Here is a 24,589-nt window from a genome sequence, read left to right as displayed (position 1 = left end):
GAGATGTCACCTCTATGCTGCCTGCCATGAGTGGCAAAGAGGCAAGTGGCTCCCTTGCTGTGGGCTATTCAGACCCCAGAAGGTCACTTTTGGTGCCTCCCAAACCATATTAGTGCCTGTGGATGCCAGCATGTTGGCCTGTCTTTATACAGAATTTTGAGATTCTGCTCATCGAGAAGGTTTCAGATTCGTTTTTACTTTAAAAATATTGTTCAGTTCAGTTCAGTCGCTCAGTCGTGTCCAACTTTTTGTGACCCCATGAATCACAGCACGCCAGGCCTCCCTGTCCATCACCAACTCCTGGAGTTCACTCAAACTCATGTCCATCAAGTCGGTGATGCCATCCAGCCATCTCATCCTCTGTTGTCCCCTTCTCCTCCTGCCCCCAATCCCTCCCAGCATCAGAGTCTTTTCTAATGAGTCAACTCTTCACATGAGGTGGCCAAAATACTGGAGTTTTAGCTTTAGCATCATTCCTTCCAAAGAAATCCCAGGGTTGATCTCCTTCAGAATGGACTGGTTGGATCTCCTTGCAGTCTGAGGGACTCACAAGAGTCTTCTCCAACACCACAGTTCAAAAGCATCAATTCTTCAGCGTTCAGCTTTCTTCACAGTCCAATTCTCACAGCCATACATGACCACTGGAAAAACCATAGCCTTGACTAGACAGAGCTTTGTGGGCAAAGTAATGACTCTGCTTTTGAATATGCTATTGAGGTTGGTCATAACTTTCCTTCCAAGAAGTAAGCGTCTTTTAATTTCATGGCTGCAGTCACCATCTGCAGTGATTTGGGAGCCAAAAAATAAAGTCTGACACTGTTTCCACTGTTTCCCCATCTATTTCCCATGAAGTGATGGGACCAGATGCCATGATCTTCGTTTTCTGAATGTTGAGTTTAAGCCAACTTTTACTCTCCTTTTTCACTTTTATCAAGAAGCTTTTTAGTTCCTCTTCACTTTCTGCCATAAGGGTGGTGTCATCTGCATATGTGAGGTTATTGATCTTTCTCCTGGCAATCTTGATTCCAGCTTGTGCTTCTTCCACCCCAGCGTTTCTCATGATGTACTCTGCATATAAGTTAAATAAGCAGGGTGACAATATACAGCCTTGACGTACTCCTTTTCCTATTTGAAACCAGTCTGTTGTTCCATGTCCAGTTCTAACTGTTGCTTCCTGACCTGCATACAGATTTCTCAAGAGGCAGGTGAGGTGGTCTGGTATTCCCATCTCTTTCAGAATTTTCCACAGTTTATTGTGATCCACACAGTCAAAGGCTTTGGCATAGTCAATAAAGCAGAAATAGATGTTTTTCTGGAACTCTCTTGCTTTTTCAGTGATCCAGCGGATGTTGGCAATTTGATTTCTGGTTCCTCTGCCTTTTCTAAAACCAGCTTGAATGTCAGGGAGTTCACGGTTCACATTTTGCTGAAGCCTGGCTTGGAGAATTTTGAGCATTACTTTACTAGCATGTGAGATGAGTGCAATTGTGTGGTAGTTTGAGTGTTCTTTGGCATTGCCTTTCTTTAAAATACCATAATTTAGGTATCAAGATTTTTATACCCCCGAAGTCTGGTGCCCACGGTGCCTGCCTTCCTTGCTTACCCTTGGCCCCAGCCCTCTTTGCATCCTTGGGAGTGGATCTGATGAGCATGGAGCTGACGTAAGGAAGGAGGAATCAAGACGGTCCTCACCTAATCCGTATGGTGGAAGTGGGGCCCAGAGGTTGTGGGCTTCACTTGGCGGCAGAAGGAAGAGAGGAGCTATAAGGAGATGTGCTTGAGGTCCCCCACGGGGCTGGAATGTGGCCCTCTGTCCACAAAGCTCTCATCTGCCCACCACTGACCTGCCTGTCTGACTGATGGATGATGGAGGCCAGCAGAGGGGTCTGCTGGCCCACATGCACTCTGGCCTCATGGAGTTCTTCCAGTCCACCTGGACCCCAGGCTGCCTTCCTTTTCAGGGTGCAGCCCCCTAACACTCCTGTCTCTCAGTGAAGGGTTTTTCTTCCAAGATCAATGCACGGATGAGATGTTCACCCCCAGTGACATGCCTTTAAGGACAACATTCAAATGTATACCAAGAAACTGTTGAACAATGCGCGGGAACGATTCATCTGGTTCCAGACAGGACATGTTCTCTGGCCATGGGTAAGGGGGTCCATCCCTGGCCCTGATTCCTCAACCACACCCAGAGATTGCCATGATGGGTCTGGCCTCTGTACCTGCTAATACCCTCAACCTGTTTGCAGCTCTAACCAAGCTGGTCTTCATCCAGGCAGTTTTACTGCCTTGGGAGTTCAGAATGTGATGTTTGCCAAAGGAAAATAGAAACGCCTGCCTAAAGTAACTTGGGTCCGGGTCACAAAAGTTTATAAAAATCTACCTGTAACCTCCTACTTCTTACTCGTTATGATGACTGTCAAAGTGGGGTGCTGGAGGATATATAAATCTAGGCTTGCTTCATCAACATATTATTGCTCTGGCATTTCTTTCTGGAGATGGTTCTGAACACACTCGGAGGCCCCCGTGAGATCCAATCATGACCTCCTTTCCCCTCTGATCAAAGATGGGAAAAGAAGGGGAAGTTAAGCTGTTTGTTGTGCTATACACTGTCGTGAGTTTTTGTGTTGAGCTCATCACAGAATTCATGAGAGAGAGAAGATGAGATAGATTTTATGAAATATCTCTTTGGCCAGCCTGAGAGCAATAAATTCTGAAGGTTTCATCACTCTGGCCACTCACAGGACTAATTTTGCCTGGACTCACCTGTCAAAACCTAAAGAGAACTTTCTTTGTCCTGACCTTGTTGTGCCCACTAGAGTCTTCCCAGGTGGTTCAGTGGTAAAGAATGTGCCTCCCAACACCACGAGACTTGGGAGATGGGAGTTCGATCCCTGGGCCAGGAAGATCCCCTGGAGGAGGAAATGGCAATCCATTCCTGTATTCTTGCCTGAAAAATCCCATGAACAGAGGATCCTGGTGGGCTGCAGTCCAAGGGCAGCAAAAGAGTCGAATGAGCATGCACACACCCACGAGAGCCAGATAATCTCCTCTGCAAGATTTCTGTGAGCCAGGAATTGCAGATTTTAGTAAAGATGCATTCAGAGGTGGCTGGACATTCAATTGAGTCCAACATTTGAGATACACGTGAAATGCCTCTGAACAACTTTATCCATTATATGATTTCATCTCAGTCAAAGGAAGACTTTCACTCTTGTGAGCCCTGCTTCTTACATATATTCTCACTATAATTCTATTTTATGTACTTTTCCCAAAGCCAAATTTCAACAAGGAAAACATAGAATACTGTGACTATTGGGGGGGGGTACTTTTTTTTAGAACTGTAGCTCTCTCCTTCTTTAATGCATATGACGTTATATTAGTCACATGAATACAACATGATGACCCCATATATGAATATATTGCAAAATGATCACCACAATAGATCTAGTTAGTATCTGTCACCACAGAGAGTTACAAAATTTTTTCTTGCGATGTGAGCTTTTAAGATCTACTCTTTTAGCAGCTTTCAAATACATGATAGAGTACCATTAGCCATAGTTACCATGATGTTCTCTGCATCCCCAAGACTTCTGTGTTTTGGCGAAGGAAATTTGTACCTTTTGACTTCCATCAGTCATTTAAGCAATCACCAATCTGTTCTCTCCAGGCATAAGCTTATTTTTTATATTACCTCCATTAAAAAAATTCACATGTGAGATCATATGGCATTCATGTTTCCCTGTCTGACTTACTTCACTTAGCATAATGACTTCAAGTCCCATCCATGTTGCTGCAAATGGCAAGATTTCCTGTTTTTTATTGATGATGTTATTGGTGAATAACTATATATATATTTATATATATATACACACATTTATAAATATTCATATAACATTTTCTTTATCTGTTCATCCACTGATGCACACATAGGCTGACTCCATATATTGTTTTAAATAATGCAACAGTGAATCTGGGAGGGAGGTGGGAGGGGGGTTCAGGATTGGGAACACGTGTACGCCCGTGGCGGATTCATGTTGATGTATGGCAAAACCAATACAATATTGTAAAGTAAAAAAATAAAATAAAATCTGAAAAAAAAAAAAAAGGAGAGAGAAAGAGAGAGGGGCAGAGAGAAACATCTAGAGCACAGGGCCTGGGAACTGGTTTGGGAACTTGTGGCCCACCAAGGAGAATGGGAGAGAGTTGAAGAGGAACTCACTCTGTTTAGTTTGGGCTCTGCTTCCAGAAGTGCAGGATGTTGCTTCTGGCCCACAGCGATGCAGCAGGCAGTTCTTCAATGCCTCAGTGCAATTTGCCAACATGGACCGTCTGATGAACTACATCAACAGCCTCACACCCAAGACTGGTATCTTCTTGGAGTATGCCACGCTGAGCGACTATTCCAAGCCATACACTCTAAACATATGTCAGGGCCTGTCTGAAACCACTGCGACTTCCTGCCCTATGCCTGGGGACTGCGGTGGTGATTTGGTGCCTGGTAGGTACAAGACTCCCCCAACTCAGTGTCTGTTCAGCACAGTGCTGGGAACCTGCTAGAGGCACTGGGGCAGAGACAGTCCCTGCCCCACCTACCTGGCTCATAGAGACACACAGCCTGCTTCCCACCACATTGAGCCTCTCACCATTGTCCACACACAGCGGGTTCCTGCCTCTATGCCTTTAACTACAGTGATGCCTGAAGGAGTGCCCTATTGGCACCTTCTCTTCCTGCAAATCCTAATTGTCTTGCAGCGTCACCTCCTCCAGGAAGCCTTTCCTGACTTTAAGGCTAGATCACTTGGCCCCTCCTTGCCCCAGAGCCCCAGTTTTCTTCTATTACCACCTACTCATTTTTGGGGGACCCTGTCTCCCTCCAGCCTGTGTCCCAGAGGCCAGGACTGTTCTGGCTGCAGACAGCATGGTCTAAGTCATTTCAAGGTTGTGGGGTGAGCCTTCTGCCTGGGTACATGCATGACATGGCACTGTCCCGTGTCAGTAAGACAGGAGGGACATTAATCTTGCTTAGTCCATCACGTGTCAAAACAAAGTGGAACGATAAGAGGTTTCAGCCTAGTAAGTGGTCTAGAAGAAGTGCCCAGCAGATGTAGCTTCTGGCATCAACTCTGTCTTGTGTTGCTGGGTCAAAACCTAGACGTGATCCAGGCAGTGCCTGCTGAGGAAGCCAGTTCAGGGCCTTAGGTGGCCCCTGGGAAGCCCATTAACACCCCTCCCAGGACAAGCCACACTCACACCACTTGCTGACCCACCCCCGCTGCTGACCCAGCTCATCTGTCTGTAAGCCAGGCGGGAATTATCCACACACAGCGTCACACTGAGCTGGGGAGGCAGAAATACCCTCCACACCCTAGCTCAGGCCCTGCTCAGGGCATCAGTGGGGAATGGGGCTGTCCAAATTGTTGATCCATCTAATACCTTCACTACATAAAATATGAGAGCCCTTGAAGAATCCTGTTGCCTTGCTCCCCATTTGCCCAGAAGGAGAAGCTGAGGTCTGGGGAGTGAGAGAGGAAAGGACCCAGGTCAGCTTTAGCCAGGACATCCCAGGGACACGAAATCAGGCCCTGCCTCCAGCCAGTTTTGCCCAGCCGCGGGTCCATGCTGGGTCACTCAGCTGGAGAGGCCCTTGCGGAAGGGAGAGAGGAGATGTGAGGCTATCCACATGGGACAGGTTAGGTAAGCTCACAGGGGCATCCTCTAGCTGAACATTCACCATGGGGCCAGGGTCCCTGGAGCTAGGTCTGTCCCGGGCCTGTCCCCTGCCCGCCCTCACCATTCGGCAGGCACAGAGCCTCAGGAGGGCTGGCCCCACACGGTGACTCGGATGCTCACCTGGGTTTAGATCACAGCTCCTCGCCTCGCAAGCTGAGTTGCTTCCAGTAAGTGACGTCACCTCTCTAAGCCCCTACTTCGTTATCTGTGAAGTGGGTTCCAGGAGGACTGGAGGGACACCCACATGGCAGTTCAACCGTAAATACTTCTCTTCTCATTTCCTTCCCTTGCAAAGAGACACCAGGATGGGCCCCCACTGGCAGGGTTGGTTCCGGGCTGGCCGCTGCCCTGACTCCCCCAGACCTGGGTTGGTTGTGCCTCTCGAGCCTTGGCCTCTCATCTGAGTGGCGAGAAGGGGAAGCTGTTTAGCTCTCAGGACACTTCCCGGGAACCTCAGATTAGGGGAGGACTGGCTTCTGGTGTGGCTTCCCTGGTAGCTCATCTGGTAAAGAATTTACACACAGCAATGTGTGACTTGAACACACACACACACACACACACACATACACACACACACACCTGCGATGCAGGAGACCCTGGTTCAATTCCTGGGTTGGACAGATCCCCTGGAGAAGGGATAGGCTACCCACTCCAGTATTCCTGGGCTTCCCTGGTGGTTCAGACAGTAAAGAATGAGCCTGCAGTGCAGGAGACCTGGGTTCGATTCCCGGGTCAGGAAGATCTCCTGGAGGAGGAAATGGCAACCCACTCCAGTATTCTTGCCTGGAGAATTCCATGGGTACAGAGGAGCCTAGTAGGCTCCATGGGGCTGCAAGAGTCAGACATGACTTAGCAACTAAACCACCAAACCACCCCCAGCCTGGGGAGGAGGCAGGAAGCAGAAATAGTAGGGAACACTGAGCCACCTGCTGAGACAGCCTGTCCCTAAGGAGCTCAGCCTCCGTCCTCCCACCCCCAACTTGTCCTCTCAGGCGGAGTCAGGACAGTGTCTACTGGGCTCTCTCAGCTGCCACCGCCTCTCCTGGCCCTCCCTGCAGGCAGCCAGAGGGACCCCCCTGATATGCAGGCCTGTCCAGGCTTCTATTCACCCTAGAAGTGACACACACAGGGGGGCTGCCAGCACTCCAGGCCCCTCCCCTCTGGGTCTTGTCCTCTTGGCCCTCATCCCACTCCCTCCTCCCCTGATGTCCTCCAAGACCTTTGCTCACAGACTTTCCCAGGGTCCTCACACTGAGGAGGGCAGGACAACCCACTCCAGTATCCTTGCCTGGAGAATCCCATGGACAGAGGAGCCTGGCGGGCTGCAGTCCATAGGGTCACATAGGGCTGGACACGACTGAAATGGCTTAGCACCCGCAGGCTCACAGTGGGATTCATGGCTCCATCGTTCCTGTCACCTCAGTATCCAGGCCTCTCCAGGCCTGGCCCAGACCAGCCAGACCTTCCCATCTACCCGGGCCTTTCAGGGATCTTGGGCTTTTGCTGGCCTAGTTGGGGAAGGAGCCCTGAGATCAATGCCTACCCTAGGTTGTCTCCCGGGTTATCCAGGCAGTCCTTTCACTGGCCAAATCTTCCTCAGCCCTTCCCAGACTAGGGCTCAGGGGCCTCCATGGGCAGGACCTCACACCCACTACTGGCCTTTTTCTCCTAGATACGTTTCATTCCTGGACCGGGTTCTACGCCTCCCGCAGTGGGCTCAAGGGGCTGGCGCGGCGAGCCAGCGCTCTGCTCTACGCCAGGGAGTCCATGTTCACACGATTCACGTTGGCTCCACACCGGTTCCTGGACCGGGCCTGGGCCCTGCAGCAGTTCCAGAAGCTCCGCTGGGCGGTCTCCGAGGTAACGCCACACCTCTCAGTGGCAGGACCAGGATCAGACCCTCCTGGGAGTGTGCGTCCCCCTCCCTAGGCCACCAGATCCTCCCGGTCCCCGGTCACTACAGGTCCCCTTGACAGATGAGAACACTGAGGTCACCTTGGGTCCCAGGACCCACACATGATGAAGCTGCATCAAGGCTACGTCCCCAGATTTCCACCTGTGGCTTCACTGAGCTTTAGAACCAGATTCACCCAGAGGGTAAAGGGCAAAGTGGAGCAGTATTGGTGTCCCACAGTCCTGTCCAGGTTCAAATCTCAGTTGAGCTGTGTGGCCTCGGGCAAGTGACTTTCCCTCTCTGAGCCCAATTCACTCCCTGGACAATGAGAACCACATGTCTGCCTAGGTAGGAAGGCAGCCAGTTGAATGGGATAATATCCCTAACACATAACCCTGTGGGCTTTGTGGCTGCTACAGAGGAAGTTGTTCACTAATTTCCATCTCACTTGTCTCCCCCTGTACAGACAGAGAAACTGAGGTCTAAGACATTCTGTAACTTGTGTCCTCACCCAATCAGAAATGGGCCTCACTGATCACGACTTTCATTGTCACCCAAAGGGAATTAACGGCTGGAAGGACTAGTCACTGTGTGGAGGGGGGTGAAGCAGATTGACTTACGCCTCCACTGGAGTAGCCAGAAATGTCACTTCACCCCATGGTGACTCAGTTTCACTTCAGGGAAAAAGAGGTAATCCCACCCCTACTCAGTGCAGACAAGTTCAAGGTCATATATGAAGTGTGTCTGAGCAGGTTAGCGGCACTTATGGGATGACTAGGCCTGGGAGGTGAAGCTGGGGATGGTAGTGGATGGGGGTTGCTTCCAGAAGTCTGTTTTTGTCCCAGGTCAGAGGTTCAGATCAAGGTAAACAAAAGTTGGGCAAGTCCATCAGCCTATCTGACCTGTTTCCTCTTCTGTAAAGTGGGAGGGACCCCCCACCTTCTCCATTAGCACCTGCTGAAAAGGAAGGAGAACCAGTGCCCAGTGGGCGCCAGGAGAGCAGGTGCTGAGCAGGGGCAGGTCCTGACCCCACTCCTTCCAGCTCTGGGGGGGCCCCAGGTCCAGCACCATTATGCCATCACAGGGATTCACACCCCCAACGTGAGAGACATGTTTGTGGAGCACCTGAGCACCGGGATGCAGGGGGTATGCAAGCTGATGGCCTCCATCATCCAGGACAGGTCCCCGGCCCTCTCTGGTAAGCCTGCCCCCAGTGGTGGATCCTGAGGCCTGGCAGGGTCCCCATCCCTTTCTAAGAAGAGAACCTCGAGGTCTGTGGAGACGCCTGTTCCACTGGGCTTGAAACGCCGAGTCCCAATCCCAGATGCGGTTCTTACTTTCAGCAGGAAGTTGGCAAGGGGCAGTCACTTCTCTGAGCCTCTGTTTCTTCTCTGTGAACAAAGAAGGGGTGATGTGGCAGCTGGAGGGAGCAGTAAATGCTAACGTGGCCCCTCCCGAGCTCAGCTTGGGGCCACAGCCTGTCAGGCCCACTGCGTGACCAGCCTGGGTGACTACGACAGTTTCACATGGGAAATGTGACTGATCAGGCCATTTGCCTGAAGCTGACGGGCTTCATCCCTGCAAATCCTGGGCAAAGACAAGTTGGTCTCCCTGGGCAGGTGCCAGGCCTGCTGCACCTTCTGCAGGGGTCCACACTCAGCCTGCTGTCTGTCACCATGCCCTTCCCCCTCTGACTTCACTGTTCACCTAACCTGCTCCGCCCTCCCCTCTGTGTCTGTGTACAATCCCATCCTACCTTCACACCTGGGAAAGGTCCTGGGGACCAGGGGTGCAGCAGACGGGCCTCTGCCCACAGAGACTGGGATTGGAAGGGGAAGACAGTCTCAGAAAGAGAGCTAGATTCAGTGCCGATTCAGTGCTGGTGGGACCTTCCATTGCCATGGGCTCAGGAGGGCAGCTCCCCAGGCAAGGGGTAGGTGGGGACCCCAGAAAGGCATCCTGCCATGGGAGCTGCCTGGGCAGAGGCCAGGGGCTGGAAAGTGTGGGTGTTCAGGGATCAGGGAGTCATTGGAAAGGACAGATGGTGCGGGGGCAGGGCATGGTGTATGGAGTGGATGGAATATCCAGGTCAGTATTGCAGGGGCCTCCAGTGCTGAACTAGGTGATTGAACTTGACCCCCCAAGCTCCAGAGAGTTCTCCACCCCTCCTTTGCCAAGTGCTTTGGAGCCAGGCCTTGGGAGATGGGTCATCTTGTGCAGGTGATGCTACCTCTCATGGCCTCACCGTCCTCACCAGGAAAGTGGGCTGACAGGGAGAGATGCGTGAGGAGGGCTCAGCTTCTGGAGGGCTGCTCCCCCTACCCCCGTGCTTGGGAATCAGGACGATAGTATGAACAGTGTAGAGGGGGCTGCATGTCTGATCCCAAGTTTCAGCCTGTCCCACTCACCTAGGATCTGCAGGGCCGGGCTCACTGGCCTCAGTTTCCTTTGTTCCAAGGGGCATCCAGATGTGTGGAGTATGTCAGGTGTCAGCAGTAAAACCTCTTGTCCGTGTGCAGGCCCAGAGCCTGGGGGGCATTTTGCCATGGTCTATAATCCCCTGGCCTGGACAGTCACCACCATCGTCACCCTGACTGTGAACTTCCCTGAGGTCAACCTCACAGATGAGACAGGCAACCCCGTGCCTGCACAGGTACAGGTGGGAATCCTGCCTCAGCCGCACTTGTGGTTGCTGTCTCTGATCCAGGCAGGGACCCCTAGAAGTGGGAGACTTTGACGTGATCATGAAATAACTGCTATCACCATAATGAGGCACTTGACAATTAGGGTCAGTGAGATCCACCCAGGGGATTGACCTCGGGCTTTGGGCATCTAACGACCAAAAGTCCCTTCTGTCGCCTCCTTGGAATGTCTGAGGGTGATATAAGCTGCATGGGAAGCTTCACCTCCTGCCTCTCTTTTGGGAATATATATATTCTCATATAAATTTCTGGGCTTCCCAGGTGCCTCAGCAGTAAAAAATCTGCCTGCAGTGCATGAGCCTCAGAAGACGTGGGTTCGATCCCTGGGTTGGGAAGATCCCCTGGAGGAGGGCATGACAACCTATTCCAGTATTCTTGCCTGGAGAATCCTATGGACAGTGGAGCCTGGCTGGCTACAGTCCATAGGGTTGCAAAAAGATGGACATAATTGAAATGAATTAGCACACAGGCTCGTAAATTTCCACCTTGTGTGGAAAGGCACAAAGGATCTTTAAGGTGGATCATTATGGATGTGCCATGTTAGGGGCTGGGCCCAAGCTGCCTCTTTCTGCAACACCCACATCCAGTGTGAGCATGTGATCCCTCCCCATCCCTGTCCACAACCAGGACCTGAAAGTGATTTCAGAGGGTGCCCTACTTACCCCCAGCCGATCCTTTCTTGCGGAGACGATAGAGGTACTGCCATCACTCAGTAAACACTTCCAAACGCCTATCTGGGATGTGGCCTCAAGTTGAGTCACTTGGGGTTCAGGGAGCAGACACAGAAATGGACAGTTAAGATACGGAGTGATGACCAGGAACCAGCACTTAGCTGAGACACAGGAGGAAGATCCTCTCATGTTGATGGAGGAGGGAAGGATATTGTTTGAGAAGACCCAACACACAACATCCCCTCTCCCCACCCAAAGGCAATACCCACTAAGAATAAATGTATTTAATATTATTGAACACTTACTGCATGTCAGCGTTATGCTAGGTGCTGGAGAAACTTTAATAAGGAAGCAGACAAAAGTCCCTGCCCTCAGGGGGCTAGTATTCTAGCAGGGGGATCCAAGCAGGCAACAAAATTAGAAAGTAAAGAATGTGACAGATGATAACTGCAGTGGAGGTAAGCCTTCAGGACAATTTGAGGGGTATGCATGGGACATTGTGTCTGCTTTCGTTCAGAGAACAACCAGGCTGGAGGTGGTGAGAAGCAACATGAGCTCGTTAATTGGCCCCCTCCACAAAACCCTCAACAGCCCAGAGATGGGACCCATTCTCTGGAGAATGAGGGGTTCCCTACATGGAACCAGAGTCCTCATCCCATCCCTAAATCAGATAACTTGGAGATGGGGAGAATCCTGAAAACCTCTCTCCTCTGGGAAATTGGAGGATGAAGAGATAAGAGAGCTCCCTCCAAAGAGGAGGCCCTCCAGGTCGAGGGAAGAGTGTGAGCAAAAGTTCAGAGGCAGGAAACAGCAGGGAGAGTTGGAAAGGAGGGACGTTGGTTTTTCAGCCCCAAAGGGGAAAGGAAGGAGGAGGGGGTAGGGCCTGGGCTAGGACCCTGTTGAGCAGAGAGGATACAGGAAGGGAGCCCAGCTCAGCCCCATGATGGATGACCCTGCTGCCCCTGTGGGGAGGGAGCACTCCATCCAGGAGGTGTGTAAGCCCAGGGTTGCTAAGGAGACTGAGATGTCTTCCCCCTGTGACATCCATCATGTGATCCTGTCCCTCTGGACTCGCAGGTCCAGAACTCAAAGAAGACGCCATCTGCCTATGACCTGCTTGTGCTGACCACAATCCCAGGACTCTGCTACCAGTATTACTTCATCAGGCCCATGAGGAGGGCCCAGAAGGACACTCAGCACACTGGGGCCTCCGTGGACAGCACCAACGAGTTTGGCCGCAGACCCAGGACAAATCGTAGGCAAGTGGGCAGATGCATGTGGGGAATGACTGCTACACCATGTTCCTGGGCAAGGACACCAACCTGAGGCACAGCATCTGGGAGAGGTGGGGTGCAGCCATTGCTGCCTCTGAGGCCAGGAGTGTCCTAGGACTTGTGCAGGTAATGCCTCACCTGGGTCTCCATTTCCTCATTTGTATGTCAAGGATGTGATGGTGGTGAAGCCTCTTGCTGTGTAACCAGCTCTATTTCTAGGCGTGTGAGTCTTGTTGTTGTTCAACTGCTTAGTCATGTCCAGCTCTTTATGACCCCGTGGACTACAACACACCAGGCCTCCCTTCACTGTCTCCCAGAGTTTGCTCAAATTCATGTCCGTTGAGTAAATGATGCCATCCAACCATCTCTTCCTCTGCCATCCCCTTCTCTTCCTGCCTTGAATCTTTCCCAGCATCAGGGTCTTTTCTAATGAGTCAGCTCTTTGCATCAGGTGGCTGAAGTACTGGAGCTTCAACTTCAGCATCCAGTGAATATTCAGGGCTGATTTCCTTTAGGATTGACTGGTTTGATCTCTGACAAACCTAGACAGCCTATTAAACAGCAGAGACACCATTTGGCCAACAAAGGTCTGTAGAGTCAAAGCTATGTTTTTTCTAGTAACCATGTATGGATGTAAGAGTTGGACTATAAAGAAGGCTGAGTGCTGAAGAATTGATGCTTTTGAACTGTGGTGCTGGAGAAGTGTGTGAGACTGGGCCAGGTCAAGAAAACCTTTTGTGAACTTGTTCATGCCAAAGATGTTGTTCCACAGGAAAAGAAGTGGGGGGTGGGGCGGGGGGGCGCTGAAAAGCTCACCATGGAAAAAGTGTAGCCATTGTAAATTTTTTTTAAATTGAGAGACACAAAAAATCCATCCGTCCACCAACCCTCCCATCCATCCATCCACTCACCATACATTCACCCTTGCACCCACCCCTCCACATCTCCATCCATCCTTCCATCTATCTATCCATTCACTCATGCAGTCACTTATCGGGGGAAAGTTGGCTCCCAGAGTCTGGAGCCACCCTTGTCCAGCCTCAGTTCCCATCCCAGGCAGTTTTCACTGCTCCTCCGCTGCCTCTTCCAATACACCCACTTCCGTTTTCTCCTGTGCCCTCCTCGTAGGAAGAAGACTCAGGAGAACAGGTAGCTTGGGAGGAGCACCGGCTAGAAAGTGAGGTGAAGGAAAGAGAGGAAAGGGGGCAGACTGCAGGGGAGGGAGACGGGATGTTGATGTGAGGAAGACGAGTGTCACCTGGAGCTCAGCCCCATCGGTTGCCAGGAGCTCTGTAAACTCAGACCAGGACTGGCCCTCAGTGGGGCTCATGGGAAGTTCTGTCCTTCAGTCAGTCCACAGGGACGTCTTGGGAGAGCATGAGGCAGGTAGGGAGGGCCGACTGCAGCCCACATGAGAGGTCAGCAGCGGGTGTGGGGGAGCCGGAGAAGTGGGGTACAACCCCAGCACATGTGAGCCTCCCTGGTCAGGCAGGGAAAGGTGAAGCCTGCAGGCCGGCGTTGGGCTCCGTCATCACTCAGGCCCCATGCCCCTTCTGGGACGCCCCTGAAGGGCCGGCTCCAGCTCGCCATCCCTTTCTGCCCACCCACAGGTGCCCCACACCCAAGCCACCTCCCTGCCCAGCCCTTCCCAGGAGTGTCCTGCCGTCCATCTGCCTGGCCCCTGTGTGTCTTCAGGTGCTTTGGGCTCAGGTGAGAGAATGTGTGCTTCTTACCGGGCTCCCTCACCTCCCAGTAGGGGTACAACCAGCACCTGCCACACAGTCAGAGAGGGAAGCCTGTTGGAATAGAGAGAGGGTGGCTCAGAGGAGGCTTGGCAAGGACGAGACACCCAGAGCCAGGCCTGAGGCCTTGCAGTCTGGAGGGAGTCCGTGGGAGAGACGAGCGGACAGTGGTTCCTTAGAAGGACCTGCCTGTGCAGAGAGCTGAGGGGGGCAGCCACCTTGTGCGCAGACCACCCCAGGGCGTTTGCTGGAGGAGGGCCTTTGTTCCTTCATATATGACAAGCATGTTGATATATTTCACATACCATACAAGTCACCACGTTACACGCTGTCCATGTATATGCTATTTTGTGTGCCCACAGAGTTGTGCCATAAGGGTGGTGTCATCTGCATATCTGAGGTTATTGATCTTTCTCCCGGCAATCTTGATTCCAGCTTGTGCTTCTTCCACCCCAGCGTTTCTCATGATGTACTCTGCATAGAAGTTAAATAAGCAGGGTGACAATATACAGCCTTGACGTACTCCTTTTCCTATTTGGAACCAGTCTGTTGTTCCATGTCCAGTTCTAACTGTTGCTTCCTGACCTGCATACAGGTTTCTCAAGAGGCAGGTGAGGTGGTCTGGTATTCCCATCTCTTTCAGAATTTTCCACAGTTTATTGTGATCCCCACAGTCAAAGGCTTTGGTGCAGTCCATAAGGCAGAAATAGATAAATAAATATTTAACTCAATAAAGCAGTGGGAGCAGAGCCTCTGAAACCGTGGTACACCCTCTGCTTACGCTCTCGGGAGCGTGTTTTGCAGCGTCTCTCCCCTCCTCCTGTGGGATTCTTTCCTGGATAGGGAGCAAACCTACCTCCTGGGCTCTTGGTGAGTCCACGGAGCTTTTGTCCAAGCTGAGTGCATGAGCATCATTGAGTCCTCTTGACCATCACATAGGCTCTGAGGAAGTTATTTTTGTTCACTCCTGGTTCCGTGTTGGTGTCTTAATATTAAATAGAGGCCTTCTGAGCCTGGATCCCATCACAAGGAGAATTCCTGGAAGAAACTGTCTATAACAATCATACTCTTTTCTCTTTTCCACCTCTGCAGAGTAACCAAACCATCCAGGTGACCCAGGAGTTCATGGAATACCACGATAACAGTGATGAGGGTCAGGTATCCATTTCCGATAACTACGTGTTTGCTCCTAATGGTACAGCGAAGCCAGCCTGGGTGGCTGTGAAAATGGAGATGCTGGAGGGGCAGCTCTTGACCGAGATCCGGCAGTGCTTCTACAGGTGAAGTCGGCCCTCTGCGTGTGCGCAGCACACAGTAGGTGGTCACGGGCAGGTGGGGGACTTACCCACTGAGCCACCTGGGAAACCAGCAATGATATACACACAAGAGCTGTTCCTGTGTTTTCATTAATGCAGAGAAATAAGCCACCCAGAAACCGGCCAGGTGCTCAGTGCCTCTGGTGAAGTGGGCTCCTCCTGTTCTTTTGCCCCAAAGGCCCCTCTGCCTGCCCTGCCTGGCAGGAAGGAGGCAGGGAGGGAAACAGGAAGAGAGGAAGGAAAGAAGCAGGGACAGGTGTCCGGAAGTCTCCCCCAGCTTGACATATCTCTTCTGCTCCTCCTCCAGGACGGTGAATGACAGGGACCCCGCGTACACTATCTACTCCCGGCTGGCCCGCGGGCCCCCGGGCACTGACGGGGAGCTGCTGGGTCATCGCATAGAGCAGGAGTACAGGGTGGGCCCCTTGGAGCTGAACCGCGAGGCCATCTTGAGGACCAGCACCAATCTCATCACCGGGTGGGTCCTCTACTCCGACAACAACGGGTACCAGACGCAGCGCAGAGCCTACAAGCAGTACATGGCGAACACTATAGCTCGGGTACATCCTATGGTGCCCCGTGGGGACAGTGGCCACAGAGCAGAAAAGAGAGGAAGCCTCTCGAAAGAGGCTGGAGACACCCCTTAAGCTCCAGCGGCAGAGGCCTCCAGAGCATCTCCCAGAACCTCTGTCGCCCATGTGTGCCGTTAAGGGCTGAGACCCGGGCTTGTTCAGCCCTGGGGTTGGAGCTCTGGTGCCCCCACATATGAGGAAAGTCCCTGAGGTCCACTGTGGGCACCGCGTGTCCTCCTCTGTCAGATGACTGGCCCGCTGGGACTGCTCTGAGGATGAAGCAGATGGCGCCTGTCCAGGCCTGAGCGGGTGTGACCCTTCTTTGCTGCTCTTACTCGAGCCACTGCCTGGTTGCCTGGGAAACAGCACAGGCTGATTTCTGAAATCAGTTCAGCTCTGATATGCTTTGCCCCCAGCAGCGTGACCTGGGGCAAGTCCCTTGGCTTCCCTGGGCCTCAGTGCTCTCCTGGGAAAGGGGGTAACCTCCCCCCAGCGCCGTGCGATCAGCTGGGATGATCCGGGAGCAGTGCCAGGCTGGGAACCTCCTGAGCCTCAATCCATGTTAGTTCTCTCTCCTTCCAGTGGGGAATGCAGCCCCTCCCTGCTCTGTCTTCCTTGAGTTTCTGGTCCCTCTCATTCCTGTTGACTGGTTCTCACCCCCTGTAGCCTGGGCTCCAGAGAGTCCAAGGCGCTCAGCCCAGGACATCTTGCTCCAACAGAGCAAAGAGTGTGGACTGTGTGACCGCTTTCCAGCCCAGACTTGAGCCCTTTACTATCGGGCAACTATTAGCCTATCTCAGACTGAACTGACACACAAGCCTTTGTTCCCTTCCTGCGACAGTTTTTCAGGGATGGTTTGGGAGCCCCTTTTACAGGTCGGGAAACTGAGGCTTGGGCAGCCTGAGTCCCCCAGCTCGTAAGGTCAGGAAGCAGTGGAGCTGGATTTGAATCCCAGGGCGTCCATCTCACAAGTGAGAGCACCTCCCTGCTGCTACCAGTGCCGCCCTGAGCTGCTGCTGTGCCTGTGGGGGCCCGAGGGAGATGCCTGATCAGGTGGCCCACTTGGCCCATGACCATCACCACCAGTCTGGCAATATTTCTGCCCACAGAATTACTACCCCACGACTCAGTCGGCCTTCATCCAGGACAGACAGAGCAGGCTGGTGCTGCTGTCGGAGCAGGCGCACGGCGTCTCCAGCCAAGGGAGCGGGCAGATGGAGGTAGGAGGAGGCCCCTCTGGTCACCACGGGCCAGCCAGGGACCAGGCAACTCAGATGACTCTTCCCTGCAGGTCATGCTCCATCAGCAGCTGTTGATCAAACAGCAGTGGGCCCTGTCTGTCAACGTCACGCTGAACGACACCTCGGTTGTCCACTCGGTGCTCTGGCTCCTGCTGGGACCCTCGACCCTCACCAGGGACCTCGGCCAGAGGAGCGGGGTGGCGCTGCAGCACAGACCCGTAGTGCTGCTTTGAGAGCTGAGCGGTAAGAGGGCCTCCTCTCAGAGCAGCTGTCATCCCTGACCCAAGGTGAGCCGGCCTGTATGGGTGAGATGAGCTCAGGCAGAAACCGATTCAGCAGGAGAGGGATTGATGCCGAAGAGAGGGCCTGGTGCCCTGTAAGTCTGGTGGAGATGGGATCCTGAACCAGGGGGAGTTCAGCAATCAACATCAAGGGCTATCAGTTGATGTTCTCTTGTTTGGAAGAAAAGAATCCCAAGGGGGCAACCAGGCCCAGAGATTCTCGTGGAACAGAAGGAGGAGCTGGAGAAGAGGCCAGGGCAGGAGGGAGACACAGAAGCTCAGGGCCTCCCAGGAGTGGGTGTTCATGTCCATCTCTCTCAGGACTGTCAACAGCTGCCTTCCCGGCCACCTCCTGGTCCAGGGGCAGATTCCCAGGAGAGGGGATATGATGGACCAGCAGGGTCGGGTCTGCTCCTGGGTCAGTCAGTGGTTCCTTCCTAGCACCTGGGAGCCCTTCCTGCAGAACAGATGTTGCCATGGTGAGCAAGTTCCGTGGCTGTGGTCAGCTCCATCCACGGGTCCCACCCTCGGCGCCTCTGGTGGCACATGAGAGAAACTGAAGCTGATCCAACTGAGCCACAAGAAGACTTTATTCAGAGGCCAACGCACCCCAGAGAAGGGCTGGGGTGTAATTGTGCCTTGGGCACTGGATGCTTCACGAGGCCACTTCTCTCCTTCTTTCTGTCACCTGAGCTTTGCTCTGACTGCAGACCTTCTTTCTCCTCCTACCTGAGACGTAGCTGTGAACAGCTCTGGGACTCTGTGTCTCCGCACCCAAATGGAACTGAGACTCGCTCAGGTCTTAAGAGCCGAGATCCCAGGAAAAGAATCCGATTGGCCTGATCAAATCACATGACCCGAGCCTGACCAATCACTGTCAGTTCAGTTCAGTTCAGCCGCTCAGTTGTGTCCGACTTTTTACGACTCCATGGACTGCAGCACACCAGGCCTCCCTGTCCATCACCAACTCCCGGAGTTTACCCAAACTCATGTCCGTTGAGTCAGTGATGCCATCCAACCATCTCATCCTCTGTTGTCCCCGCCTTCAATCTTTCTCAGCATCAGGGTCTTTTCAAATGAGTCAGTTATTCGCATCAGGTGGCCAAAGTATTGGAGTTTCAGCTTCAGCATCTGTCCTTCCAAGGAATATTCAGGACTGATTTCCTTTGGGATGGACTGGTTGGATCTCCTTGCTGTCTAAGGGACTCTCAAGAGTCTTCTCCAACACCACAGTTCAAAAGCGTCAGTCACTGTAGCCCCAGGTATTGTGAGGAGATGGCATTTGCACCAGCAGATGCTTCGGGCTGCCTGTGGTGTGGGCCACAGGTTGGAGGGGGTGTGAGATTGGATGAAATGTGTGTGGAAAGCTCCACTTAATGTGGAGGGCTCTGAATGCCAGGAGGAGAAGCTTGGCCCAGACTCTCTCCTTGTTGTCCATCTGCCTTGCAGAGACTACCCGGGTTCACCCAGACTCCCAGCAGCAGGAAGCAGTGACGCTGCCTCCAAGTCTCCACCTGCAGATCCTCAGCATCCCAGGTTGGATGTACAACTCAAACCACACAAAGCACCTGCAGAATCTTCAGAAAGGTGAGGCAGGAGTTCAGGCGTCCAGACTTGCTCTTGCCTCTTTGTTGTCAACTAGATCCTCAAACCCATCACCAGACAGAGGTGCTCTCTCAGAGTCATCCAGGCTCTGTGAAGTCATCTGGTTTCCTTATCTGCCAAATGAGGAGATGAAGGCCCACTGAGAGGCAGGTCACTCAGCAAGCCAGGGGCAGGTGGGGCCCAGGTGCCATCTAGACTGCAGTGACTGTGTACAGAGGGGAGCCCCCAGCAGGGCATCCGGGAGGACCTCCTGGTGGAGGAAACAACTGTCAGGAAACAGCTTATCATATTGCCAAAGCACCTGGGAGCCCAGGTACACCTTATGTGTCCCTTTACACTCAGAGCATCTCAAACGCAGGGCTGACCCTGCCTCAGCCACCGCCCTGTTCCTGGAGACCCTCCAAGAGCTGGCGCACTCCAGTGTGAGGTCTGCAGGATGAGGATCAAGAGGGAAAGGAAGAGGCAGAGGCCAAATACCACCTTTGTGGCTAATAAAGTGGGTGTTGGAGGCCGTGGCTTAGTCCTGTAGCCACACGGCTTCTTCACGCTGACCTCTTGCACCTCGCTCCACGTGTCACAGAAGAGGAGGTGGGGATCATCTCTTACAGCAGCAGTCATGCTTACCTGTGTTGGAGGCAAAGTCCACTGAGAACCCACCTCCTGGAGGCAACCCGTACCAAAGATGAGGAGAGATGAGCCTGGGCTAAGCAAGCAAGTCCCTCCTCCTAGAGAAAAGTAAGTGACTGAGCGAGGGGAGCAGCAGCAGATGGCTAGAGGGCCCCCTGCTCTCCCACACTCTTACAACCACCATGTTATCATCACCGCCATCATCGCCAGGGTCCTCATTATCACCAGCATCACCATCATCACTGTCTCCACCATCACCATCACCATCATCATTGTCATGTTCTGGACCCAGAGGTCTTTGCATGTTTCTGTTGCTCCTGTCCTTAACCACAGCATTAGGAAGGGGGGAAAGAGAGTCTATGAACTCTTCTGCTGAAATAACAAAGATCCCAAACTCTCAGGGCCCTAACACAGCATAAGGTTGTTTCACCCCTATGCCATGTGTCTAGTGGGATCCAGCAGGAAGGCCCTACACCTTTGTTCACGAGGGACCAGCAAGAGACTCTTTTCTAACACAGGCTTCCTCAATTAGAGGGACAGGATAAAGCATCTGTGTGACATGACACATCACTTTTGTGTTGGCCTCAGAGTCAAGAAGCCACACCACTCTTCACTGGGGCAGAGGCAGAAAGACTATACCCGAGAACTGGCAGGTTGGAGGGCAGGCCCAGTGAAGCCCACAACAGTGAATGAGGCCAAGACTTTCTAGGCATCTGCATTGGCCCCTGTGTGCATGGTGGGGAGCGTTAACATCAGCTGGACCTGGTTGGAATCCTCACTCCTTCTTTTGTTGCAGACCAAGCACCTTCCCCTCTCTGAGCCTTGGTTTTCTTGTCTGTGAAGTAGGGGCTGTGTTAGCTGCTTCTGCGGGAGGTTGAAGATGGGAAAGGGAGGTGTGTGTCAAGTACCAGGCACAGACCAGGGGGGTCCTCACTGCCACCTTCCTTCTGTCCCTAAGGCCATCAAGGACAGACCAAAGTGGACTTCTGCCGAGTCCTGCTGCGGCTTCACCACCTGTATGAGAAGGGACAGCACCCTGTCCTGTCTCAGCCTGTGATGGTGAATCTGCAGGTAACCTGCCCCACCCCATGTCCCACTCCCAGATGGCTGAGCCAGGAACCCCCACTCCATGTCCCACTCCTGGATCACTGAGTCAGGACACACAAGCAGATGCTCATTTGTGTGACCCCAAGTCAAACGCCAAGTGTGACCATCCTGACTCAGATGCCACCTTGGCTAAAAGATGCATTATGGCAGTCTTGAAAAAAAAACCATGAGATTTGATCTCTGGGGTGCATAAGGGCACCCCAACCCCTCCTACTCATGTTCTTCTAGACTTCTTGATTCTTACCACATGCCTGTATTCCGTGTGTTTATTGTTTTATTCTTGTGGTAAATCTTTTTACACAACACAGATGTTATTTGTGGGATCAGAAAACAAAAGATTCTCACACGGATTATGGAGTAGGTGATCAAAGTCACTCAGTCCCAGGTGTGAGTCTGGGCATTTCTGCCTGGTATTCTGCTCCCCGCCCCCCACCCCACCCCAGGTTCTGGGCCTTCATGTCCTCACCTATAAATGGAGAGGCAAGGATCTTTCCCCACAAGGATGTTGATGCTTTCAGCTGATAAGGCACACACGGCGCCTGACACCCTGATGGATGTCAGCGCCCCCAGATTCCTGCCTGTGTCCTCCCTCCCCTCCTGACCCCTGGATCACCCTCTGACCCCCACTACAAGTGAGGCTGCTGCTGCACCAGCCCAACCACATCCTCCCCGCCACACCACCGTGATGTATGGAGACCTCTCCTTTATCCCCAGTCTGCCCTCTTCATGGGGGATCTGAGCTCTTTACCTGTCTCCTGCTTATGGAGAATTTCTCTAAATCTCTCTTGTTGCTTTGGCTTCAGGGATACTTGCAATCTGAGAGAATCCCAGCAACTCAACCCGGAGCCCTCCCTGTGGTGTCTTCCCGATGCCCTCCTTTCACAGCCATGAATATAGGGGTGGGGAGTGGTCTCTTTCCTCACTGACTCCCAGCCCACTGTCATCAGAGACACTGTCAGCTTCACCTTCCCGCCTGGCTTCAGCAGCGCACTGGCTTCATTACTTCCTCCTTGTCACCTCTTGCTCACAAGCTGACACCAGTCTTGGGAGCAGACGTAAATGCAGAAGGGGGCATGGTGGCAGCACAGAGCGCCTCACCCTCTGTGCCTCCTCCTTCCACCCCCTCAGGGAAGCTCCTGCATAAGAGCCCCAGCCTACCAATCAGCACTGTCCTTCCTGCTCAGGGATGGAGCTACCCCCTGCCTCCCCTCCCCTCTCTGCACGGTCTGAACATTATGGGGAGAGAGGGTGGGTAACATGACTGATGTCATCTTGCAGCAAGGCAGGGCTCCACCTGAGCAGCACGGGGAGGAGGGGACTCACAGCTGGGAGCAGCTCCATGTGCCTACCCCCTGCTGGTGTGCTCCTCCACCTCGGCACCTGGGGAGACCAGCTCCTCCTCGGCCTCAGTTCCCTCATCTGTAAAATGGGGCTGCCCATCCTGTCTATCCTGTCCATCCCTGGTGGCTCAGCTGGTAAAGAATCTGCCTGCAATGTGGGAGACCTGGGTTCAATCCCTGGGTTGGGAAGATCCCCTGGAGAAGGGAAAGGCTGCCCACTCCAGTATTCTGGCCTGGAGAATTCCATGGACTGTATAGTCCATGAGGTCACAAAGAGTCGGAGAGGACTGAGCAGCTTTCACTTTCATCCTGTCCATGGGGATTTGCTCTGGCAATGAAATGTACGGGGATGCTGTCCCCTGAGCTGTCAGGGGATGCCATAAATGAAAGAGGCCCATGGGCAGTGACATCCGGTCAGGAAGGGGACAACTGAAGACCATTACCACAGAGTGAGGCCCAAGAATGCAGACAGAAGGAGTGTTCTGAGGGGGCTGCAGGGATGTGGTGACCTGGGGCAGCAGGCAGCTCCAAAGGGGAGTGACAGACCGCCTCTGCTCCCCCAGGTGGCGCACACCGTCCCTTGCCACCCCACAGAGGCCCCAACATCACCATCCACCCAAAGGAGATCCAGACGTTCTTCATTCACTTTCAAGAGCAGTGAGCCCTTGGCAGATTCTGTGGGCCCCAGTCATGGAAAAGCAGCCTGGAGAGATGAGGGGAACAGCTGCCCATCTGGTGGGCTAAGGGCAGGAAATGGACGGAATTGGGGTGTTCTGATTTCTTAAATAAAAATTGTGTAAGGACCTGTTTCTTGCCCTGCCCACTGGAACCTGCCCTCCCTCTCCTCTCCTGCCATGGATGGTAGCTTCACACAAGCTCATACTTCCTCCTTCATTTGCAAAAGTCAAAGACAGAAGATTCTCTTAAAGACAGAGGGGATACCCACATTGATACCAAAATGCATCTGCCTGCAGGTCCTGCCGGATCTCTCCAGGCTCCAGGCTTAACAGTGGCCCTTCTGTGTGCCGGGCACCTTCACAGGCTCATCTCAGACCACTGACAGCCCTGCAGCAGGGAGGATGTACACACCATTCAGGGCAGGGAGCTGCAGCCCAGAACCTGTGTTTGAAGCCAAACTGTGAGTCTAACTCCAGACTCCCCCTGTGCCCCAGGGGCACACCTGCCGAGCAAGAGGGCCTCCCACTGCAAGGCACTGAGTGATGAAAGGAAAAACCCACAGCAGGTGAAACAGGGGACATCCAATATAAGAACTATTAACAACAAGGAAAGGGTAACTTCTACTCCGAGGTGTGCCTGAAGGATTGAAACCTTCACCCACGAGGAACTATTTCATGCGTATTCACAGTGATCAAAAGTGGACACAACCCAAGTGTCCACACCTGGGTACCTGGATGCACAAAGCATGCCGTATCCTCAGAATGGACTATTACTCTGCCATAGAAAAGGGTGTAGAACATCCCAAAGATTATACTTAGTCAAGGAAGGCAGCGCTTCCCCGGTGGTCAGTGGTAGAGAATCTACCTGCCAATGCAGGAGATGCAGGTTCGATCCCTGGGCCAGGAAGATCCCCTGCAGAAGGGAATGGCAACCCACTCCAGTATTTTTGCCTGGAGAATCCCATGGATAGTGTTGCAAAGAGTCAGACACGACGTCACAACTAAACAACAACAAACAAAGGCAGATACAGATGCCACATACTGTACTTTCCCATTCACGTAAAATGTCTAGAATAGACAAATCCACACAGATTGAAGATAGATTTGTACTTGCCAGGGGCTGTGGGAGGAGAGAATGGTGTGACTGCTCACTGTCCCGTCACCACTCCATGCACCCCAGCCTGAGACACACATCTGCTGTACAGGCAGGGAATGGGTGCTGAAGCTTGGGGGTTTAGAAGAGAAGGAGAGGGCTGGGGTTGGCTGAGTGGAAACAGCCTCAAGGGGCTGGAGTGTGTTATTGTCACAATTAAGGTTGTTCATGGAAAAAGCCTAAGCCTGCCCTAGTAGATAAGCGCCATTGTTAAATGCTGCATAAAGGGAGGAGAGGGCCCACCATAGCAGCCTCTTTCTCCCCACACTCACAGATACTCTCAGTGAACAGGGCACCACCTCAGTGGACTCTCAGAGTGTAAACACCAGCCGCTGCCTAGGCAGGCTCTGGGCACAGGCTTTGGTGGGTTGTCTACATGCAGAAGCAGGGTTGAAACCATAGCTGAGCCCCAGGGGCCCCAGTTCTTAAGAAACTGGGTTGAAATCTCTCCCTGTGGCTAGGGATGTACACCACTGCCGCTGGCTTTGTAAACTCAGGGTGTGTGAGAGATCTGAGTAGACATGGGTGCTACTGTGTCTGGGATGGATCCAGTCTTGGTATCCGTGGGCTTTTGGGTGCGTGTACATGGAGGCAAGGCTGGGCTGCCTCCATAGCTCCCATGGCCGGTCCAGGTGCGCAACAACTGTGGACCTG

General features: G+C 52.9%; 1 protein-coding gene across 1 annotated transcript in view; it reads left to right on the top strand.

Annotated features, from left to right (window-relative positions):
• The window catches only part of LOC138081875 (epididymis-specific alpha-mannosidase-like), a 39,043-nt gene extending 16,277 nt beyond the window's left edge, over nt 1-22,766 (top strand). Inside the window, 17 exon segments of the mRNA XM_068974981.1 lie at nt 2,059-2,148; nt 4,279-4,402; nt 4,405-4,479; nt 7,409-7,593; nt 8,687-8,825; nt 10,147-10,280; nt 12,078-12,270; nt 12,273-12,345; nt 13,657-13,660; nt 15,109-15,296; nt 15,640-15,892; nt 17,014-17,124; nt 17,196-17,388; nt 18,876-19,013; nt 20,617-20,729; nt 21,209-21,245; nt 22,669-22,766. Coding sequence (XP_068831082.1) covers nt 2,059-2,148; nt 4,279-4,402; nt 4,405-4,479; nt 7,409-7,593; nt 8,687-8,825; nt 10,147-10,280; nt 12,078-12,270; nt 12,273-12,345; nt 13,657-13,660; nt 15,109-15,296; nt 15,640-15,892; nt 17,014-17,124; nt 17,196-17,388; nt 18,876-19,013; nt 20,617-20,729; nt 21,209-21,245; nt 22,669-22,766 — 2,148 coding nt within the window.
• The last annotated feature ends 1,823 nt before the right edge of the window (nt 22,767-24,589 follow it).

Source organism: Capricornis sumatraensis, chromosome 7, assembly GCF_032405125.1.
Source record: "Capricornis sumatraensis isolate serow.1 chromosome 7, serow.2, whole genome shotgun sequence".
Taxonomy (NCBI): Eukaryota; Metazoa; Chordata; class Mammalia; order Artiodactyla; family Bovidae; genus Capricornis; species Capricornis sumatraensis.
The sequence above is the reverse complement of the archived record's forward strand: the minus strand, read 5'-3'. Positions and strand labels throughout refer to the sequence as shown.